Here is a 24,413-nt window from a genome sequence, read left to right as displayed (position 1 = left end):
ATGTACTTATAAATAGCAGAGAAGGAATAATTAAAATAGCAGAGACTATTATAAAGTATTATATAAGGAGCAAGGGAATGATGTCACCAGTGGGGAAGATGGATCACAAATTAGCAACATATATATGATATACCCGATATCCATCCTAATGAGGTAGAACATGCATTGAAGAAAATGAAGAATCACAAAGCCTCAGGTGAGGATGACATTACTGTAGAGTTGTTAAAATTGGGAAGAGGAATGACACAAACACTGGCAAGACTCTTCGCAAAATACATTAGGAAAGGTGTGACATCTAAGGAGTGAAATAATGCAATCATAATTTTGTTGCACAAGAAAGGAGATAAATCAGAAATTGGAAATTATAGACCAATTAGCTTGTTGTCCCACATCTACAAGTTGTTCACAAGAGTCATTGCTAACAGATTAGAAAGAATATTTGATGAGAATGGACCAAAAGAGCAAGCTGTCTTTAGGACAGGATTCTCAACTATGGATCACCTTCACGTAATATCACAGCTAATGGAGAAAGTAAATGAATATAAAACACCATTATGCCTGGAATTTGTGGATTATGAAAAGGCATTTGACTCCATACAGCATAAGGCAAGGTTTTGGGTACTGGAAAGACAAGGCATAGACACCCCATTTATAATTTTGAAGACAATATATGAGAATGCTACCTCCTTTATTAGACTAGACAAAGACAGTAGCAAATTTAAAATTGAGAAAGGAGTTTGACAAGGCCTGACATACTCTTGTCCACATTATGCCATTTAGTAACCATGGAACAGTACATGTGCTTTTGCCTGCTTTTTATGAAAACAACAACAGTTACAAGGCTGACTGACATTTCACATTCGGGTTAAGCTTAAGGTTCAAGATCTTGTACAGTCTGCTCGTGCATGGGCACATAATGCTGAATATGTGCTCAAACAACAGGTTAAGTACATGACACAAATTGGATACCTCAATTATTGAGGTATCCAATATACAGAATTCTGAATTTTCAGTTCAGAAATGTTTTCCCCAAACTGAAAATTTACTAGTCTAATTTACACAAAAGATAAATACTCTCAATATCATTCACAAATATTCTGAGACAATATCTCCGAAGTTGTTTACTGCTGCCCTTGAGGAAGCTTTCAGAAGATTGGACTGGTTGCAAAAGGGGGTCAGTGTGAATGGAGAGTACCTAAACCATTTGCAATTTGCAGATGACATTGTGATCATAAACCACGATCTCAAAGAATTAGAGGAAAATCTTAATCGGTTATGCAGAGTTAGTATTTCGGACTAAGGATGAATATGCCTAATAGAAAAATAATGAACAAGTGTGCCACAGAAAGTAATATAATCCTTGAAGCAGTAATTGAAAAGGTGGATTCATATACTTACCTGGGACAAGTCATTAGCTGTAATAATGATAAATGGCTGGAAGTCAAGAGAAGAATCAATTTCAGATGGACAGCATTCAGGAAATATAGTTACATACTGTGGAGCAATATTCCAACTTGTCTGAAACATAAAATAATGAACCAATGTATATTCCCCACCGTGACTTATGGAAGTGAAACTTGTGCACTCACCAAAAGAATGGAAGAGAAGCTGAAACTACACAGCGAAGAATGGTGTGTGTGTGTGTGTGTGTGTGTGTGTGTGTGTGTGTGTGTGTGTGTGTGTGTGTGTGTGTGTTATGGAGGTTTAATGGCGCATAAGCTGCTGGGGCTATAGTGTGCCTAGCGAAGAATGGAATGAATTATATTAGAAATCAGACTGTTGGATAAGAAGAGAAACACATGGATTAGATAGCAAACTCAAGTAAAGGACATTCTTATCAAAACTAAAGAATTGAAATGGACTTGGGCAGGATACATGGCTCGAAGACATAATTACAGATGGACTAAGAAAATAACAGAATGGTACCCAAGAGGAGCTAAATGAAAACCTGGAAGACAACAGAGATGGATAGATGAAATTCGAGTTTGTGAGTAGTAAGGAGTTGGTAATTGCACAAAAAACAGAAGGAACTGGAAAGTTGCTGGAGAGGCCTTCATCCTGCAGTGGATTGAAAATAGCTGATGATGATGACGACTGCTACAACCTACCAAGTGCATTCAGAGTATATTTCATATTATATCTTTCATGTTTGCTTTGATCATATCTACTCTCTATAATCTCTCCGAGACTGTCTGGATGTTTTCCACTTGGATCAGGGACACTATAGAAGAGGATCACTGTGTTCAAATTACCATCATCTACTTCTACAACCTAAGTACCTTTCTCTCTCTGCAATTCCTTCTTTCTACAATTTATGGCAGTGGTCCACATCCCCTACACAATGTCCAGAACCAGAGCAGCTGACCCTATCTCTTGATATCCCTACAAACTATTAAATAAAATAAAAAAATTGCTTATGAATTTCTCTGGTTTTCTTTTCATTTACACTTTCTTTAACAACAACTTGTATAACTTTAAATGCTCATAGCTCTTTAACGCTAGAGAATGGGATACACGTTTAAATAATATTGACCCAAAATCACCTATTGAACAACCTCCTGAAATTTTGTTATTGTTTCATAGAACACTTGCATATTGCTTGCAGCCTAATATCCAACATTCTCAAAAGAATATTGAGAATTCTGTAATCTGCTTGTATTTTACATTATATCTCTCTTGTTTGCTTTGATCATTTCAATGTCTTTATATTATGGCTGGCTTCAACCATCATAATAAGAAAAATACAGTCTTGAGTGCCAGCATGATTTGGTCATCACTGATTTAATGCTTTTAAATATTAATTTTTATCTGTTTTGATTATAGTCAAACATTATAATGGGATTATTGCCAAAATAATAAATAAATGATAATAACTAACGGAAAAAATAATTGTAAAATTAAAAAAAAAAAAAAAGATCATCACATCTTTTTCTTTCCAGTAATATCTTCTACATTTATATATATTATTTGATTCAGTTTCATTGAATTCTGGGATGGTACTAATTTCAGAGAATTTCTTCTAATTTGGCTTTTGTAAGCCCTCCTATGACAATTTTTGAAACTATCATAAATATTAAAATGGCTAGTATTATTTGTAAACACAATTGACTGATGCCAGCACATCTCCGTACAGTTTCAAGATCTGCACTGTACAGATTCTCTTGAAATTTGAAAGCTATACTGAGTTAAAGAGTAGTTTGTTTGTTATTTAGTTTTTAGGAGCATTAGCAACTTAAGGCCATATTGCTCCGGGATATGCGGTGGTCATTCCCTGACCTTTCCGCATCCTCCGTATTTGGTGGTGACGGACTCGAACCCCGGTCTAATCAAGAAGCATGTGCTACGCACTGCTGCTCCTTCCCACCTGGCTACGGAGGCGCCTAAAGAGTAGTATTGGCCAAGGCTGAGAATCCTGTTGTGCTTCTCTAAGTTTATTCCAGTTTGATTATTTTGTTTTTGGTTGGCTAATTTGTTTAAACAATATGTATTTCTCTTCATTTTAATAAATTAATGAATTTTAAATTGTGCAGAAGTCATACAAGCGATGATGATGATCTGCTTTTTTGTGGTGTATTGGCAACTTAGGCCACAATGCATAAAGTAAAAAATTGAATACATTAGAAGATATAGGTAACCTAAAAGTTTGTTATCATCAATGCATAGGGTGGGACAGGAACAAGGGTGATTTTAAAAACCAGTTTTCTGGATAATAGTAAGTAAGGTGGGGAGGATTGTGTTACCTGACATACTCTTGTCCACATTATGCCATTTAGTAACCATGGAACAGTATATGTGCTTTTGCCATCACGGCATTTTATGAAAACAACAACAGTTACAAGGCTGATTGACATTTATTTCACATTCAGGTTAAGTTTAAGGTTCAAGATCTTGTACAGTCTGCTCATGCATGGGTACATAATGCTGAATATGTTCTCAAACAACAGGATAAGTACATGACACAAATTGGATACCTCAATAATATACAGAATTCTGAATTTTCAGTTCATAAATGTTTTCCCCAAACTGAAAATTTACAACTAGTCTAATTTACACAAAAGATAAATACTCTCAATATCATTCACAAATATTAATATAGTCATTCAAAAATACCACTCAAATATAGTTTAAGAAATATAATTTTCTATACTACATTATTATAGAAAATACAAGTTAAATTTCAGAGTAAATGAAATATTTTACAACACTGAAACATATTTTAGTACATACTGATTATTTCAATTAAAGCTTCTAACTACAAACCCAATACTTTTATGACCAAGAATCAAATTATGATGTATACACTTGGGAATAATTTTGTTGTAATGTTTGCATACAGAAATAATAACTAGGTTTCAAACAGAAAATTTTCATCCTTAAATTTAAACTAGTTCAAAGTCTAATAGGATAAATAATGTTATAAAGAAATGTATGAAATTAACTTAGTTTTGGATGACTATTTCAAACTTGGCAGTGTAAAATTTGATTAAACAAACTTATTTTGCAGACTCAAAGTAGCTGAAGTTACTTAGCTAATTGTAATAAACTTAGCATAACTGATTCATCATTACACTGTGTTCTTATTCAGTTGAATAAATTATATTACAGTATTACATTATTTGGGTTTTTTTTTTTTTTTTTAGAAGCATTAGCAACTAAGGCCATATTGCTCCGGGGATATGCAGTAGTCATTCCCTGACCTTCCCGCATCCTCCGTATTTGGTGGTCACGGGCTCAAACCCCAGTCTAATCAAGAAGCGTGTGACTATGCACTGCTGCTCCTGCCCACCTGGCTATGGAGGCGCCAGTATTACGTGTTTCAATTTAAAACTTTATTGTGTAAACAACAGTTATGTACTCAGAAGATGCTTTATTGTTAAGATGAAACTAAGTATTGTATATTGATGTTTCTCAGACTACCCAGCTGAGAAACACTAATAATTTTTAAAATATCCATCCTGGTTATCACAGCCATCTCTGATAGGCACACACATTTAGTTGGTTGTTCATTGATCATGTGCACTGCCAATTAAACAACATTATCACTGAAACAGTATAATTTTTGCAAGATGATATGGATATCATAAACAACCATATCTTATGGAATAGCTGAATATCTGGATCAGATTAAGCATTAGAAAATCAAGTGATCTAGGTCTGTAAATAGCAGCCAACTACTGTGAACTTGACAACAAAATGTAAAGATTAAAAATAAGAATATAACTTAAGATTTCTATTACTGAGCCTAGATTAAAAAACTCTAGGCTCAATAAAAGAAAAAATTTACACTTAAAAAACAAAAGCGAAAGAAAAAGCTATAAATAAAATTTATATTTAACTGCTCTGAGCGAGAGAAAAAATTCAGAATATAAGTCAGATGAGGCTATAACCTTATTACATATTTATGAAAGGTTTAACTGCAGGCAATCTGATTGACAGTGTTAAAGAGAAGCAGGCAGTGCATTCTTATTGGTAATGTTTGATAGTGACAAGTTAGATTGACAGCCATACTAAGTACACAGCAACAGCATTAATTGTTCATATTAATATGCATAACTAATGTATTACTTTATCAAATAAAATAACCTAACTTGACCAACTGGTTCAGTTAGGCAAAATTATTAAAAAAATGATTTTCAATAACATTAATATAGTTTTGCTAACAGTAATAGGTGCTTTGCTCAATATGTGTAATCTAATATACTCCAAGGACTATATAATGGAAGTCAGAATATTAAGTATTTCAAGCGCGCTCTCTTCCCCCCCCCCACTATAGCTAACTGAAGACGAGGAATCTCGAAAGTCGCTCGTGCACGACTATTAGCTTCTATTTTCCTTCATCTAATTTAATTTAATTTAATTTGGCAACCATAGAATGGAAGGTGCACTTTCCTTTCTTAAAAATTTTTTTATAGCCCATAACTTAGTTTTAAACCCATAATCCCTGTAAGTTATTAGAATCCTATAACCACTATGTATGTGGTAAAACTCTCCACCAGCTAAGCGGATTACTATGAGGTGAGTGCTGAAAATTAAATTAAGCTAAGCTATACATATGATTTAGTATTTCATGTTTCACACAAATACTTGCAAATTCACTTTGGCCATTGTGTATAGTTCTGCTGTGTCATTCTTTTGGGACAGTGTTTTTCAAATGAGTTCTGTGAATTTAGTTATGTTATGAAACTGTACAATTGTGGATGTTACTAATTCAAAGTTATCTCTATTTTGAACAGTGTTGCCATTAAACCTCCTGTAGGTTTAAGGATCATATTCCTCTCGACCACTTCAATAGTGGTGGGAGAAATACAATGCAATACAATACAAAAATCCAATGCTTTCCTACCATTTTCTTTGAATGCACCTTTTAACATGACCTAGTCATGCAATGGTATCTGGAAAGTCTTATGGCATAGCAATATCTGGCACTGAAAGCAGTATTGGCAACTTGCTTTCTCACTATATATTTATTGGCCAAATTACCCTGTCTGTCATTTTAACAGCTTACCATTTTGAGAAATGAGAATGGATATTCTGTAAGATGCTGAACGTATTACAGGGCATTCCAAAAGTCATGTCCCATAGGGATTTTTTAAATTGGAAAATTAGCTTAATTTTTAAATAGGAAAACATTCAACCCATCAGCCATTAATTTTGTAACGCTTACTAATTTTCCTATTGAAATTTTCAACCAATCAGCCATTAATTTTGTAATGCTTACTAAGGTAAGTGTTACAAAGTCAATGACTGTACATGGTATAATTATGCCTCAAGACATTGACACTGACTTTGGAAGACTGTTTTTACTTCAAACCTTTTTTTAATACATAAAACCAACTTTACTATCTCTTCTTGCATTAATTTTACCATCCCCATTTATCTGGAACAGACAAACACTATATTAATCATTCAGAATCCTTGTGTGCTAATTTATAAACATCCCAGTGGGTTATGACATTTTGGCTACCCTGTATTAATGTGCTTGTTTGAGACCATTCACTGAAGACAACAGAAAATAAGTATCTGAAAGAGATTACTGATGTTTCTGAGGTGCACTAGGTATTATTTATAGTACATAGTTACTAAGCACTATAATATACTACTAGTTACTTAACTGGTTAAAATTAAATTGCACAGAGGAAAGTGCACCTTTCTCAATGCTTGTCATATGGGTTTCACTATATAAAATCATTAGTTTAACAGTGATTTTATATAGTGAAACCTATATGATGAGCATTGAGAAAGGTGCACTTTTCTCTATGCAATTTAATTTTAATCACTTTTTAATACCAACAACTCTTTAATTAATCTCATCCATTAACACATAAGAAGTTGGGAGGTAAGTTCCAGTATTTTAGGTTTGCAATCTTTTCACTGTTATTTGTACTAAAGTTGCCATTATCAAGTTATGACTGCAGTGTACATAGTACTGATATGCATTTTGTATTTATTCCTGGCTTAGTAATGTTTATTAAACAGTAATTAAAAATGCAGTGTTTATGCAAATCTGTAATTAATACACTAAGTTAATTATTTATATCAGTGATATGGTACATTATAGATACACTGTAGATTGTGGATACATAATACATTATATATAGGATATAGAGCTGGAAAAGGAATTAGAAAACCATTGGCTTGGCTGAAACAAGAAGAAATGAATCACATAAGTTTATCAAGTGGAAATCTGCTGTACATCAATGGAAACAGGGAAAAGAGCGAAGGTGGAATTGGCTTTTTGGTCCATAAAGATATAAAAAACAACATTTTGGAATTCAAAGTGTATCACCAAGGGTGTCAAGACTAGTACTCAGGATTTCGAAGAGATACAAACTAAAGATTATAATAATGTATGCACCAACAACGAGCCACGATGATGAACAGGTTGAAGAAATGTACACTGAAATTGAGAGACTTCTAGATGAAAAAGAAAACTCACTACACCATTATTATGGGGGCCTTCAATGCTAAGGTTGGAAAGAGACAAAACAGCACAGAAAGGGAAACCACAGGAAATTTTGAAATTGATGAAAGACTTGTGGAATTTGCAGAATCTTGAGGAATGAACATTTTTTTCTAGAAAAGGGTGAACAGCATGTGGACATAGCAAAGCCCAAATGGATTAACAACTAATGAAATCGACTTCATACTCACTAACAGAAAATATATCGTGAATGATGTTACTGTCTTAAACAAAGTAAATGTTGGAAGTGATCACAGAATGGTAAGATGCACACTTGATGTAGATGTAAGAAAAAAAAGAAAACACTGACTCGAGTAAATAATATGGTCTTTGAGATAATAGAAGAGGAGAAAAAGCAGTATTTACTGGAACTTAAGAACAAGTTTGAGCTTCTGCAGACTACTCAGGACCAAGATATCGACGAGGAGTATTACAACTTTCTGAAAGTGATAAAGCCTGAGAAACCTCTAGGCAAAACGAAATCCAAAGAAGAAAAAATTAGTCAAGAAACACTTGTCATGATGAACTGAAGACAACAAAGAGCAAAATAAACACTGACAAGGTCAAAATTGAGTATACTGAGTTATGAAAAGCCATTAGAAAGAGATTCAGAGAGGACACAAGAAGATTTAACACAAGAGTAGAACAAGCATTAAGAGAAAACAAAGGACTTAAATCAGCAGTCATGAGCAGTAATACAAATTTTTATTTGGGCCTTTTGAAAATATTTGTCAAGCCATCACAAATTTTGCTAAAATTCAACCAATAAAAATCTAGCAATTATTATTATTTTTAGATGAAACTGAAAAATAGTAATGGTGTACTTATAAATAGCAGAGAAGGCACAATTCAAATAGCAGAAGACTACTATATAGAAATATATAGGTAGTAAAGCAGTGGGGAAGATGGATCACAAATTAGCAACATATACGGCATACCTGATATCCTGCCTGATGAGGTAGAACATGCATTGAAGAAAATGAAGAATCACAAAGCCCTGGGTGAGGATGAAGTTACTGTAGAGTTGTTAAAATTGGGAGGAAGAGACAAGACACAGAAATTGGCAAGACTCTTCACAAAATACATTAGAAAAGGCATGATGCCCAAGGAGTAGAATAATGCAATCAAAATTTTGCTGCATAAGAAAGGAGATAAATTAGAAATTGCAGACCAATTAGCTTGTTGTCCCACTTCTACAAAAGTTGTTCACAAGGGTCATTGCTAACAGATTAGAAAGAATACTTGATGAGAACGAGCTGTCTTCAGAACAGGATTCTCAACTATGGATCACCTTCACATAATATCATAGCTAATGAATATAAAACACCATTACGCCTGGCATCTGTGGATTATGAAAAGGCATTTGACTCCATGCAGTATACGGCAATGTTTCGGGCACTGAAAAGACAAGGTATAGACACCCCATACATTATGATTTTTAAAAAAATATATGAGAACACTACCTCTTTTATTAGACTAGATAAAGACAGTAGCAAATCTAAAATTGAGAAAGGAGATCGACAAGTGGAGACAATATCGCTGAAGTTGTTTACTGCTGCCCTTGAGGAAGCTTTCAGAAGATTGGATTGGTCACAAAAAGGGGTCAGTGTAAATGGAGAGTACCTAAACCATTTACAGATGACATTGTGATCATATAAGCCACGATCCCAAACAATTAGAGGAAAATCTTAATCGATTATGCAGAGTTAGTAAGGATTTTGGACTAAGGACAAATATGGCTAATAAAAAAATAATGATGAACAAGTGTGCCACAGGAAGGAAGGAATATAATCATTGAAGCAGTAATTGAAAAGGTGGATTCATATACTTACCTGGGACAAGTCATTAGCTGTAATAATGATAAATGGCTGTAAATCAAGAGAAGAATAAATTTTGGATGGTAGCATTCAGGAAATATAGTCACATACTGAGGAGCAATATTTGTCTGAAATGTAAAATAATCAACCAATGTATTCTCCCCACTTTGACTTATGGAAGTGAAACTTGGACACTCACTAAAAGAATGGAAGAGAAGTTTAAAACTACACAGCAAAGAATGGAATGAATTTCATTAGGAATCAAACTGTTAGATAAGAAGAAAAACACATGGATTAGGCAGAAAACACAAATAAAGGACATTGTTACCAAAACTAAAGAACTGAAATGGACTTGGGCGGGAAACATGGCTCGAAGACATAATTACAGATGGACTAAGAAAATAACAGAATTGTACTCAAGAGGAGCTAAATTAAAATAAAACCTGGAAGACAACAATGGAGATGTACAAATGAAATTCATGAGTTTGTGGGTAGTAAATGGATGGCAATTCACAAAACAAGAGGGAACTGGAAAGTTGCTGGAGAGGCCTTCATCCTGCAATGGATTGAAAATGGCTGATGATGGTACATTAAAATAAATAAGGTGGAAAAATCCTCACTTTTGTTCATAACCAAAAGCAGTTATTAACTTAGCTACAAAATCATATAAGATATGTTCATCTACAGGGAGTTCTCATAATCCAAGGGATAACTGGGGGAGAAAAAAGATCACTTAAAGAAGGACCAAAATCCAATACAAAATTGTAATGAAAATGTGATCTAATTGGGACCTTTACACAATAAAATGGCACTAAATATAATAGTGAACAGTTTAAGTATATATTATTTTTTTAAAATCTTTTTTAAGTACTGTACCTAAAAATATTTGAATGAGTGTAGATGGATGATACAAGACAATTAGGTGATGGAGGGAGAGGCAGGGCCACTTGGAAATATACTCTAGAAAGACCTGCTTGAAATTCAAAGAACAAATTGACCATTGTTTGCTATCTTTATTACAATTTTTCACTTCATCTTTAACCTTGCAACACAATTACAGAGTCATTATTGCAAAACTACTTGAGAGCTTCATCAATTTTTCTGAATACCTCTTGTAATCTTAAATCTTTTTCTGTTGGGATATGTCATGTTTGTTTGGTTTTTAGGAGCATTAACAACTAAGGCCATATCGCTCCGGGGATATGCGGTGGTCATTCCCTGACCTTTCCGCATCCTCCATATTTGGTGGTCACTGGCTTGAACCCCGGTCTAATCAAGAAGTGTGTGCTACACACTGCTGCTCCTGCCCACCTGGCTATGGAGGTGCCAGGATATGTCATCATCCCTGTCATGTCTCTCTTCAATGATAAACTGGGCTAGTTCTGTCAGATCCTCGTTTGTTAAAGGCATTGCATGTGATTCAAGCAATTCTCTGATATTGTTTTTAACTTCGTGAAATTCTGCATCTTTTGCAAGATTTGCAATTGCAGTTTGTATCCAGTTACTACTGAGTTCTTCAACGACACAAAGAGCATCAGGTTATTTTGCCAACACCTTCTTATCAACAAACAAACTTCCTCCCAAGCTCTTCCAATAATTTCAAAACAATCAAAAATATTTAACTGTTTCCAAAAATTTTGCATGTTGTTTTCATTGGTCATGTTGGCTATGGCAAATAATTTCCTAGATTGGGGCATAAATAACATGTATTCAAAACACTTCAACTCCCTGGTGTACTGATTGCATTATGGATGTTGTATGTGGTGGTAAAACTATCTCAACAAAAATTAATCATGTCTCATAAGTGTGGGGACTTGGATAACAAGGGTGCCCTGTACTGTAATATTTTGATTTTCAGTATATTTGTGAGTCTGACTTTACAAACAAGAGGTTTACAGTTTGATATATATTAACTTTACTAGTCAAAAAAACAGAAAAAGATGATTAAAAAAACACTACACTCCATTTAAATATTTTTTGAAAAAAAAAAAAAAAACCCCAGTCATAAGAAATACTGCACTATTTTTTTAATGGTTGGGTTATTGGAATTGTCTTTTTGTAAAGTTTTTTATTCTTCATCAAGTTTATTTTCAATAAACTTGATAATTACATGGAGTGCACTGTTTTTTAATAAGTAATTAAAAATTGTTGCCTTTCTCCCAAGGAATTAAAAAAAATGTATTTTTTTTTTCAAGAAAAAAAAGATAAATTTTGCTGTGCATGATTTTTTCAAATGTAATACATTTATTAAAGAAATAATTATGTAAATATTTTATAATCAAAAATTAATTAGATGTTCATATAAATAACACACAACCAAACTGTGAAGTGTAGTAATTTCAGCCCTTTAAATTCCATGTTATATTTAAATATATATATTATTACATATCTATCTGTTTCTGAAAGTAATAGTATTCATTTGTAGCATAATTTCTGTACATTCCAGTTGATGCAGCATTTTAAACTTGAAAACTATCATGAAGATTTTGATGTGATTTTCCAGTTGGTATTGATGATTACGAATCCACTTCAGTATCAGTTTCATGACCGATGATAATATTTCAGTACCACTTCAGTATCAATTTCATGACTGATGATAATATTTACAGAATTGTATTTTGTCCTCACAACTGTACCGGTTTCTTTTTATTTTCATATTAAATTATTGTAAATAAACAGTGATATATATACTCTGGATAGTAACACTTTTAAGATGAAATCTGAGATTAAAAAAAATAATAATAAAAAAATGTACAATTACATACTTATGCATTTTTCCAGATCTCATCTACTTTTTTTTTTTTTTTTTTTTTGACTTTTAATATTTCCTTTTATATGATTTAAGCAGTTAAAAGTTTCTATGCATATCTGAGAACATATAAAATTAAGTCTGCAACAAGATTTAGCAATATTTTCAGCTCCACTTGATAAATTACACAAAACTATAGCACAACAAGAAGGGGTTAAACTTGGATTATTATTAAAATTTATAATTAAAATTTATTTCTTTTATGGAATTTGAAATTCTTCATATATCTATCAGATTAAAAAAAAAAAGAATTTGGTAGAATTTTACTTAATAGAGATATCGCTTGGAACTTGTAGGTTGATAGCTCACTCAACAGCAAAACACTTCAGTTTGCTGGATGACTACAGAGCTATAAACAGACAAAGGCTACAAGAGATAGCAACATTTTTGATCTGATTATCAGCAGCAATTCATGTATTAAGGATCTACAAGTAAAGGAAACTTTAGATGTCAGCGATCATAGCTTAGCTTATTGATGTGGGATTTATTCAAAGAAATAACTAGGGTAAAGTTATTTCTTTGAATAACTTTGAAAAGCATCAAGGGTAAAGGAAAGGGTTTCTGTTTTTGCAAGGTCATAACAGGCTCAGACATTTTTTAAACTGCTTTTCAGTGGGACCAACTAATGTTGAAAAATGTAAATGGGAGGTGTTCAAAAAAATAATCGCTGAGGCTACTAAATGCTTTTTACCAACTAAGAAATACTGTTCAAGATTTAGACCAAAATGGATGTCAAATGAACCAATGAGTTTCATGGAAGAGAATAAAAATGTACAGGATGATTATAAATTTTCAGGGAATACAGTTATACAATAGGTACAAACTGTGTGTGATCAAGTTATACATGGAGTTAGGTAGACTAAGGCACATTATGAGAAGTCTTTGGCTAAGAATGCAAAGAAATACAGCAGGGATTTACAGGGTCCAGTCACATTATTATGACCATCTACCTAGTATCCAGAATATGCGCCTTTTGCAGCATGCACTGCAGCCAGCCACTGTGGGAGGGACTCAGTAAGTCTGTGGAAGGTTGCTACGGGATCTGTGACCATGCAGACTGCAGTGCATCCAGGAGTTCCTGTATGTTCCTTGGTGGAGGATCCATCCGTCTGATGTGTCGATCGAGCTGGTCCCATAGATTTTCAACTGGGTTAAGATCCGGGGGAATTCGGTGGCCATGGGAGTAGCCTAAAGTCTTCGTCGTGCTCCTCAAACCACTCATGGACAATTTTGGCGACATTGCATGCCGCATTGCCTTGCTGATAGATACCATCACCTCCAGGGAAAACGGTCAACATGTACGGGTGTACCTGATCGGCGACAATTGATAGGTAACCATTTGCATTCGGGATGCCCTCCAGAGGTATCAGCGGACCCAAGCTATGCCACGAAAACATTCCCCAGACCACAACGTTGCCACCCACGAGCCTGCCTCCAGGCAACAATCATGTCCGGGTGTCTGTTCTCGGAGGTTGCACGCCTAATATGCCACTGTCCATCCACTCGGTGGAACAGAAAATGTGAGTCATCAGAGAAGGCCACTCATTGCCACTTGGCTGGGGGCCAGTGTCAGTATTGCTGTGCAAACCAACAGCGTTGTTTGCGATGAACAGCCATCAGCATGGGTTCTGTCTCCAACACAACAGTGCAGCAAACTCTGTTGCGCATTGGTGTGTTGGAGACCTTTCTGGTGCCCCCCACGCGGTTCATTTGGACAGCCAGTTGAGTAACAGTAGCACACCAATTGGTCTTGTCCAACCATTTCAGCCAATGTTCACCTCTGGGATCACTGGTGCATGGGGCTCCACAATTGCCACACTGGGTCGTCAAAACTGTCCATTTGTCCAGTCTTGATGCACTTTCACCACTGCAGCACGTGAGCATTTCAAAGTCTGCTGTTTCGGAAATGCTGGCACCCCTGGCCCATGATTATGCCTTTTTCCAGGTCTGATAGGTTGCGTGCTTTTCCCATGACAGAGGCTCTTACTGTGTTCACGTTTGTTGTTGGGTTTTTTTTTTTTTAGGAGCATTAGCAACTAAGGCCATATTGCTCCGGGATATGCGGTGGTCATTCCCTGACCTTTCCGCATTCTCCGTATTTGGTGGTGACGGGCTCGAACCCCGGTCTAATCAAGAAGCGTGTGCTATGCACTGCTGCTCCTTCCCACCTGGCTACGGAGGCGCCGCTGTGTTCACGTATGCCGAACACCAAGCCTTATATATGCTTGCGGTGTGTGAACTTGATCCGTGCGCTGTATGATTCGCTAGGCATGTGTGATGTCCATTGAGGGGTGGTCATAATATTGTGACTGGACTCTGTATTTGCATATGTTAAATGTGTTCTCTGTACACTTTATACTAAACATTTAAGCCTCTAATTTCAACCTTCATTTGTTACTTTTTCTTATATGTCAAGGCTCTGCTGGTCTCTGTTCTTGATTGATATGTACTCAAATTGTGATTATTAAAGAGTTCATTACTGTTATAAACAATAAAAAGAAATGGATGAGACCCCCAGGGGCTCACATCTGGTGAGTATGGGCTTGGCACACCCAGGGTCCTGAGCTGGATATCATTATTCTTCTCTTTCTTGGTCAGGGTAATAGGGAAATTTTTTTTTTTTGGCCGGTGCAACACAAGCCTCAGGCTTCCTTGCACCATATGGCTAATAATAATAATAATAATAATAATCATTTCACTGGCTAAGAATGGTATATCTATTGACAATCCTGTACAAATTGTTAATAAACTAAACAAGTATTTTGCATCTACATTAACACATGAAGTATTTGGAGATGAACTTAGCAGAAGTATATCTAATACTCATTGGAGGTCAATGATTTTATAATAACAGAAAGTGGAAGGAAAATTGCTGCAGCTAAACGTGAACAGAATGCTTGGGGCTGATGAAATCTACGCAGTTACATTAAAAGAAGCTGCAAAAAGAGGCAGTTTAAACCTTTGGCCATCATAATGAGAGCATCCTTTGATTCAGGAGAAGTACTTGCAAACTGAAGATATGCAAATTTGTCCCCTATTCACAATGATAGTTCAAAAGATGAAGTGGGTAACTAAAGTTGGGTCGATGGGCTGAGAAGTGGCAACTGAAGTTTAACATTGACAAATGCAAAGTAATGCATATGGGCAGCAATAACCACAGAGAAATGTACCAACTAGTGATACACTCAGGGTAGTGGAGAATGAAAGAGACCTTAGTGTAATTGTGCAGTCAGATATGAAGTTTTCTGATCAATGCAGACAGGGTAGAGTAGGTCATGGAGTCTTGTCAATGTTATACAAGAATTTTGCTAGGAGGGATAAGGAGGTGATTATTCCCTTGAATAAGACAATGGTCAGGCCACACCTTGAGTACTGCATACAGGTCTGGAAACCTCATTTTAGGAAGGATGTAGAGTTGCTAGAACGAGTACAGAGAAAGACAACATGACTGGTGAAGGAAACAAAGGGGTGCTCTTATGAAGAAAGGCTTAAGTTCTGAAAATTGCAGCTTCTGGAGACTAGGCAATCTGATTGAGGTGTGTAAGGCCTTGAATGGATTGAGCAGGCTTAATGCTGATGGGATTCTTCCTCTTGCTCAGATTACAAACCTGAGGAGGTATAGATTCAAACTGAGGAAAGAGTTATAGAATAGAAGTTTGCCTTTAGCCAGTGGGTAGTTGATTGCTGGAACAAAACTTCCATCTGTTCTTGTAGAAGTTGATAGCTTAAATAAATTCAAGGTAGAACTAGACAAACATTTGGAATGAATGGATGAGTGAAATGGGAAGGGGTTTTTTTTTTTTTTTTTGGCTGCTGCTGTATAAGCTTGCTTTCTTGCATTATGTGCCTCTACTAATGCTAAACCAGATTAGTGAGGAGCAGCCCTGCAAAGACTGGCAACTGGATGGTGTAATGAAGAATGAGGAAGTATATTCTCAGTGGTAGAGAAATAAGATCAAAGGGGCACAAAGTATTAAATTTTTGGAGTCACTGGAATAAATAACTTGCTACTGTGGCTGAGGTGGGGAGCTCAGTAAAGTTGAAAGCTCATAGTTGGGGAGCCAATTTTTGTTGATGGGGAAAAAATATAAATGAATGGGAAATTTTGGGGGAGGGGGCAGGATGTACATGCAGAAATTCACCTTGCATCATTTGACTATTCTAATAGTACTGGGAAACCAGGTAAGAGGTTTTATTTATGATTTAGTTCCAATAAGATGAGAGGTAGTCATGTATAATATACTGTTAACTACTACATTGGATTTATAAGTGCAGCTATTACTTTTTATAAAAGTGAAACAGACAGAATGAACATACAAACAGAATGAAAATGGCAACATATATATATGTATCAAATGCCTTATAGGGCAATGGAAATAAAAAGAGGTCCATATATATAATTTACATAGCTAAAGAACATAGTATAAAATAAAAGAAAGCAAGCAAACAAACAAAAAAAAAAAAAAAAAACCCAGTAGTTTATAATGCTGGGAAATGAGATACAAGGTTGACTCCAAAGGTTTTTGCAATCATATATAATTTTATTAAAGTTACATTCTTCAAATTTTTACAGTTTCTTAAAGTACTCATCCTTAGCATCTATACAAGTTTTCATCTTCTAAACCATCTATCAAAGCAGTTTAATCTGTCTTCTTTATTCCATCAATGGAGGAAAAACTTCTTCATCCCTCTCAAATTTTTCCCTTTGAGTAGAATTTTGACTTTTGGGAATAAAAAGAAATCACAAGCACTAAGTATGGAGAATAAGATGGATGGGTGACAAATTGAACACCAGAATTGGCTCAAAGTCTAATGTTGGAGCTGAAGCATGAGCCTTTGCATTGTCATGTTGAAGCAAGATCCCTTTAAGTTGTTTTTTGGGCATGTTTCGAATGATTTTTTCAAATCATTTTTAGGAAGATATTTAGTAGTAGACCACTCGCTGTTGACAGTCTTTTGGTCTTTTTAACTTAAATTTTTAAAACTCCACTTTTCTGAAGAAACAAGCAACCATTTGTTTTCCAACACTTCTAGTATGGCAACCTCTCTTGGGTGAAAGGGTTGTTTGAGAGCACCAAGTGGTTGATTGTTGCTGGATCAAAATTGTATATCCAAGCTTCATCACTTGTAATGATATATAACCGCAGGGTCCTGAGCTGGATATCACCATTCTTCTCTTTCTTGGTGATTCCCTTTTACTTTTCTCTCTCTCTCTCTCTCAGGGTAACTCAGGAATTTTTTTTTTTTTTTTTTTTGGCTGGTGCAGCATAAGCCTCAGCTTCCTTGCACCATACAGCTAATAATAATAATAAACAGCCTTTGATTTGTGATCAAACTTTTTAGGCATTAAATGGCATTATTTGACACGAACGTTTTGATCTTCATTCAAGCTGTGAGGCAGCCACCTGCTAACACGCTTCCTGTACATTAAATGATCATTAATGATGGTATTAATTGCTGCTGATCCAATGCCCACATCTTTCTCTAACTGCCAATACATAATTCTTTGATCTTATCTCAATAAAAATCTTACCAGCCTAATTTTTTCAGGCATGATGGCTGTTCATGGCCTCCCTGAGTGAGGTACATCAAAATTGGTTTTACCAAAATTAATTCATTGAACCAATTAAAAACTGTTCTACTTGATGGTGCTTGATCCTCTAAAGCATTTATTAATGTTTCATGGAATTGTTTAACAGTTATATTTGATTTAAAATCATAGTGCATAAACTTTGATGATTAATCTCCATTTTGGCTTAAGCAATCTTTAAAAAAAAAAAAAAAAAAAAATAATAAAAAATAAGCACCTTGTCAACAAAACTGCACCTTCCAGCAGTAACAATTTGAAGGATTTTGATTAAACTTGGCATTTACAGAAAATAAAGAACATAGATTTTAACGGTACTATTTATTTTTATTATTTAACACTGACTGCAAAATGTTTTGGAGTGACCCTTGTATTATATTGCCACCAACATGTTCAAAACAGCAACAGAAATCAGATAACAGTATTCAATAATGTACAAGGTGTGATCAAAAAGTTTGAGGACTGAACTAGTATTTGGAAAATGAAATGAAAGCTGACTGGCTATTCAAATGCATCTCCTTTGAAGTAGTCTCCATTTCTGGTTCACTGATTCCAATTCTTCTTGTGTCACATTCTGAGTAATTTCCTCAGTCACTGAAAATCTGTGTGTGACCTTGGGTGAAAATGAAAAATATCACAAAGCTCAATATCCATGGATTATGGCAGATGGGGGAGCACGGTGATGGGGAGTGCTCCACAAAAAAATCTCAAATGGAGAGTATGCAGGAGTATTGTCATGATGAAAGTGCCGATCTCCAAAGTCCACTTTTCTGGCTGTTTTTTCTGAATGGCTTCACACAATTGCCATAGAAGTGCTTTGTAGTATTTCTGGTTCACTGTTTGACCAAGTGGGACAAATTCATAATGAATGGTACCTTGCAAGTCAAAAAATATAAGCATGATCCTTGCATTTTATGAGCCTTGGAAAAGGCTGTCATCCATGGAGAGAACTGCAAAGCTGGTTTTAACGAGGTGTGGATTGCTACTGCACTTTTCCTTATTTGAAACAAAATTCACTGCTCTGTAAAATGCTCATTTTAAAATATGACAAAACATGTAGAACACAATCTATTCAATACACACTATGTCCAATTTGCAGATGATACAAAGGTTGGAAGGGTTATTAATGACATTACACTACTACAACAGGATCTAGAAAAGTTGAGCAGATGGGCTGAGAGGTGGCAGCCAAAGTTTAATATTGACAAATGCAAAGTACTGCATGTGGGTAGCAGTAATCCCAGAGTAACGTACCAACTGTGCAGTACTGCACTCAGGGTAGTGGAGAATGATTAAGATCTGGGGTAATTGTGCAGTCAGATATGAAGTTTTCTGAGCAGTGCAGAAAAGCTGCAAGAGTAGCTCATGGGATCTTGTCAGTAATATACAGGAATTTTGCTAGTAGGGAAAAGGAAGTGATTATCTCTTTGTAAAAGGCAAGAGTCAGGCCATGCCTTGAGTACTGCATACAGATCTGGAGACCTCATTTTAGGAAAGCTGTAGAGTTGCTAGAATGAGTACAAAGAAGGGCAACAAGATTGGTGAGGGGAATGAAATTGGTTCTCTTACCAAGAAAGGCATTAAGTTCTGAAAATTGCAGCGTATGGAGACTAGGCACCTGCAAGGTGATCTGATCGAGGTGTATAAGGCCTTGAATGGTTTAAGCAAGCTCATTGCTAATGGGATTCTTCCTCTTGTTCGGATTACACCTGAGGGGACATAAATTCAAATTGAGAAAAGACAGTTGTAGAATAGATGTGTGGAACAAACTTCCATCTGTTATTGTGGAAGTAGACAGCTTAAATAAATTCAAGGCAGAACTAGACAAACTTTTGGAGTGAATGGATGGGTGAAATGGGTAGGGTTTTTTTTTTTTTTTTTTTTGGCTGATGCTGTATAAGTTTGCTTTTTTGCATCATTTACCTCTACTAATGCTAAGTCAAAGCTGGCTATGATAGTGCAATTTCAAGATAAAATGTTAGTCCCTGAACTTTTTGATCACATCTTGTATTGTTGTTGTGCACGCAGACAAGTGAATCTCCAGTTACGATGTTCTGATCCTTTATGAGCAACAGTAATAAGCAAAATATATGGAAAAAATAAAAGCAACAGATTAAGCAAAATATCAAAATTTTTTTTCTTGCTATACTGTTTTTATACTTTTACAAATTGCTTTTGTTTTAATATATAAAAAAAAAAAAAAAAAAGTGTTGTATACACTCTGGCATGGCTACATCAGAGGAGTTTGCAATTAATTATTTTGACAAATATTATCAACCATATATAGCAGTCTCGTGAACTTGAATCATGGTCCACTCAAACTAGTCTATTTTACTGCACTCTCATACTTGATAATGAGTCAGACCACAAACTTCATATTTACTTGCTGCATTACCACTACTATACTTTATGGAATACTCGTTATACACATAAAACCAAAAATATTAAACACAAAATTAAATTATATTAAATTAAACACCTGAGCTTAAGAGAGGTATTTGAAAGATTCTGCCCTACTATGTTGTTCATTATCTTAAATAAAATAGACAATAATATTAATGGATTTTTTCTTTCAAGTTTACAAAAGTTATATTTACTGAAACCAGTAATTTTGTAAATGAAATAGCTGTACAGTAATACCTTTATACAAAAGTCAGCATGAATTGTTGAGGAGGCTTCCATCCTGCAGTGGGTTGATAATGGCTGCACTTTACTTTTTTTTTTTACAAAACACTGTGTGAGAAGCAAATTCATGAGGTTATGATAGTGACATTATATAATCATTGTCCATGAGAAACTGAGTTATTATTTCAAAGGAAATTACAGATGACCAAAGTCTGGACACTAAAGGTGGTGTCACAACTAAAAACACTAATGCTATCGAGGCAGCATTAGGTGGATCGGAATACTGGTAGCTTGGGGGAGGTTACACATGTGAATAAATTAACAATAGCTGCAGGCAGAAGTGAAAGTGATTCTTGCACTGCTTCTATTGGAACGAGCAGCAGCCTTGAAAGCAAGATACTGGGCATTTCAAGAACTGCTGAGAATTCAAAGAGGGATCAAAGGGTGACACAAGTAATTACAGAACTGTTAGCTTAACTTCTGTTTCAGGGAAAATAATGAACTCATTTGTAAAAGAAGTGCAAGATCATCTAGACAATGCAATGTTGAGTCAGTGTGGTGAGACATAAGCACTGGGAAAGATAAAATGAGAGTAGGTGTGTGTGTTATAGGCTTAATGAACCTGATGAGTATAATGAACAGTTGTGCAGAGAAATAGAGTGGGCCAGTAAATCAGAATGTCTTATAATGGGGGATTTTAATTTTCCAGATATTGACTGGAACTTGTGGATTGGTCACTCGCACACTAGCAAGACTTTTGTGGATTTATTGGATGACTGTTTTCTACAGCAATATGTTCAAGAGGCAACCAGAGGGAGTAATACTCTTAATCTGATTATCAGCAGTGATTATTCATGCATTAAGAATTTGCAGATAAAGGAACCACTGGGTAACAGTGATCACAATGTACTGATGTGGGATTTACTTAAAGATGTAACTACCATTGAGAGTAATAAATAATAAATAAATTTTCTGTTTATACTCCAGGACAACCAAACGGTCAGAGGAGTTCACAAACTAGACAGATTACAAGAAACAGCACCGTATTCAGTAGTCACGGGCTTGAACCTCAGCCACTCAAGGCACGTGTACTTATGCACCCGCACGCCTGACCACTAGGCTACGGCGGCCTGCTGAGTAAAGGGAAGGGCTTTTGCTTTCGTAAAAGTGACTACAGTGGTCTCAGACAGTTTTTAAATTCTATACAGTGGGATCAACTGATGATATTACCAATGGTGAATTCTAAATGGGAAGCCTTCAGGGACTTAGAGGATACTTGGGGAATCTTGGAGGCTACTAAGGCTATTCATACCAACTAAGAAATGCCGTTCAAGTTTTAGGCCTAAATGGATGTCAGATGAACTAATGAGACATATGGCAGAGAAGAAAAATGCACGGGATGCATATAAATTATCAGGCAACACAGAAGCCAATGCAGATATAAGCTACTCTGTAATCAAGTCACAATGAAGGTTAGGCAGGCAAAGGATGTAAAGAAAAACAGAAAAGAGTTCTTTACTTATGTAAACTCTAGAAGGAAGGGGATGAATCAGATTGGTCCACTTAACATAGATGGTTTTACTATTGATAATTACACTCAGGTAGCTGATAAACTGAATGAGTATTTTGCGTCTACATTCATACATGAGGAACTATTCAAAGAAGGGAATGCCAGAAGCTTATCAAACTCTAATGGGGAGCTAAGTGATTTTGTAATAACTGAGAGCAATGTGGAGGGGAAACTGTTGAAGTTAAATATAAGGAAGGCATCTGGGGTACATGGGATCTATCCAGTTATATTAAAGGAGGCAGTAAAGGAAGTAAGCAAACCCTTAGCCACATTTATGAGAGCTTCCTTAGACTCATGGGAGGTCCCCATGGACTGGAGGTGTGCAAATGTATCCCCAATTCACAAAGGGGGTTTAAAATGTGACGTAAGTAACTATAGACTTGTTTGTGTTACAGGGAAAATAATGGAGTCACTGGTAAAAGAAGTGCAGAATATCTAGACAAGACCCCGCAATTATACTTCTGACACAGCATGGGTTTTTTAATGGGAAACCTTGTCTGATCAATTTGATTTGACACTACGATGTGGTTACAAAGAAACTGGATGCAAAAAATAATTTTGATATATCTTGGATTTCAGGAAAGCTTTTGATACTGTTGCACATAAGACTGCTGTACTAATGACCTGATCTTGAAATTTCATTGGATTAGATTACAATATATAACAAACAAGTTAATATATTCTATTAGGGAGTCCATTATACTGTCTGCCAAGAATTGAGAATGAACAAACATTGAAGAGATTTGAATTCAGACCAGAAGTGGGAGAGGAGGACTTCTGCAAAGACAATTCTAGTGAAATTAGTTCAGGATTTAAAGAAGTTTGTCAGCCAACTGTGAGCATGAGTGAAAGTTGGATTCATTACTATAATTCAGAGACCAAACAACAATCTAGAGTGGTAATGTGATGACACCTTGACACAAGGAATTTTGAGGTGCACTATCAAGCTGACAAGGTAAATGGCATTAGTCAGAAAGAGGAGTGATATTCACTGATTATACTTTCAAAAGGGCATTGCATCACAAGTAAATAAATATTCTTTCCTGCTACCAAAATTTAATGAGCAATTAAAGGTAAAACATCATGGGAAACTTCATAGGGATCCCCTTCCTGTATGCTCATAATCACAAGATTTGGGTAACCACAGAGTGAATCAACAATTTATTAATTATAATACCCCACCTATTTTCTACATATGGCCCATTCAGGAAAAAAGTTTGGAAGAGCAAAACTTTAGAAATTATGATGTTATTCATGATGTCAGAGCAATAAGAAGGCCAAGGCAGTAGGTTTTATGTAAGGGATGATTATAAAATTTGAAAGAATGCTGCATAAAGTGTGTTGCCCTTATAGGTTTAAAACTATTCATTTCCAGATTGCTTTATTCTTTCTATGGTAGGTCAGAAACTTTAAATATCTCTCATAAATAAGGAGTTAAACATGTAATTTTAAGTTTTCATATGAACTCAATCTGACTGATTATTAAATGTTTCTCTAAAATATGACCTGTGAATAAATTCTGAATCAAATGACATTTGTATTTAATATTTCATTTATTACAAATATGAGCTGTTTACACTTTACATTTATCTTATTTCATATATATATTTTTACAGTGGGTTTACAAGATTAATAAGGAGAATTTTTCTGAAAGTTTCTTAAATTTGATTACAGTGTCATTTCTTTACATCTTATACGTATTTATTTTATTAAATTTACTTACTATATTTATCAAAAACATTTTACATTACATAAATTACAAATAAAGTGGACAAAACATATTTTCTGAATTTATTAAGAATGATATTAAGCATTACTGTATTCTGTTAGAATGCATATTTAAAAACTCTGAAAACTAATTAATATTTCTTAAATAAGATCTCTCCAAATGACTGTTTCAGCATTAATACTGAAAAATTACATAACAGACCATTTAAAATAGCATTAAGGGATTTAATTTAAACCCACCCAAAAGAAATGTTGCTTAAAAGGGTATATGTATCTTTTGAAAGCCAAATTATATAGGACCAATAACCAGGTTTAAG

The 24,413-nt window shown here is 35.1% G+C and overlaps 1 protein-coding gene across 3 annotated transcripts in view; it reads left to right on the top strand.

The window, feature by feature from the left end:
- Positions 1-12,388, top strand: part of LOC150082201 (putative cytochrome P450 12a5, mitochondrial) — a 125,952-nt gene extending 113,564 nt beyond the window's left edge. For all 3 annotated transcript variants that reach the window (XM_090380049.1, XM_090380048.1, XM_090380047.1), the window contains one exon: positions 12,224-12,388. In XM_090380049.1, coding sequence (XP_090236175.1) covers positions 12,224-12,331 — 108 coding nt within the window. In that variant the 3' untranslated portion in view covers positions 12,332-12,388. The remainder of the gene's footprint in view (positions 1-12,223) is intronic.
- Positions 12,389-24,413: the final 12,025 nt, after the last annotated feature.

This window comes from Mastigoproctus giganteus, chromosome 8, assembly GCF_048544385.1.
Source record: "Mastigoproctus giganteus isolate SK-2022 chromosome 8, ASM4854438v1, whole genome shotgun sequence".
Taxonomy (NCBI): Eukaryota; Metazoa; Arthropoda; class Arachnida; order Uropygi; family Thelyphonidae; genus Mastigoproctus; species Mastigoproctus giganteus.
The sequence above is the reverse complement of the archived record's forward strand: the minus strand, read 5'-3'. Positions and strand labels throughout refer to the sequence as shown.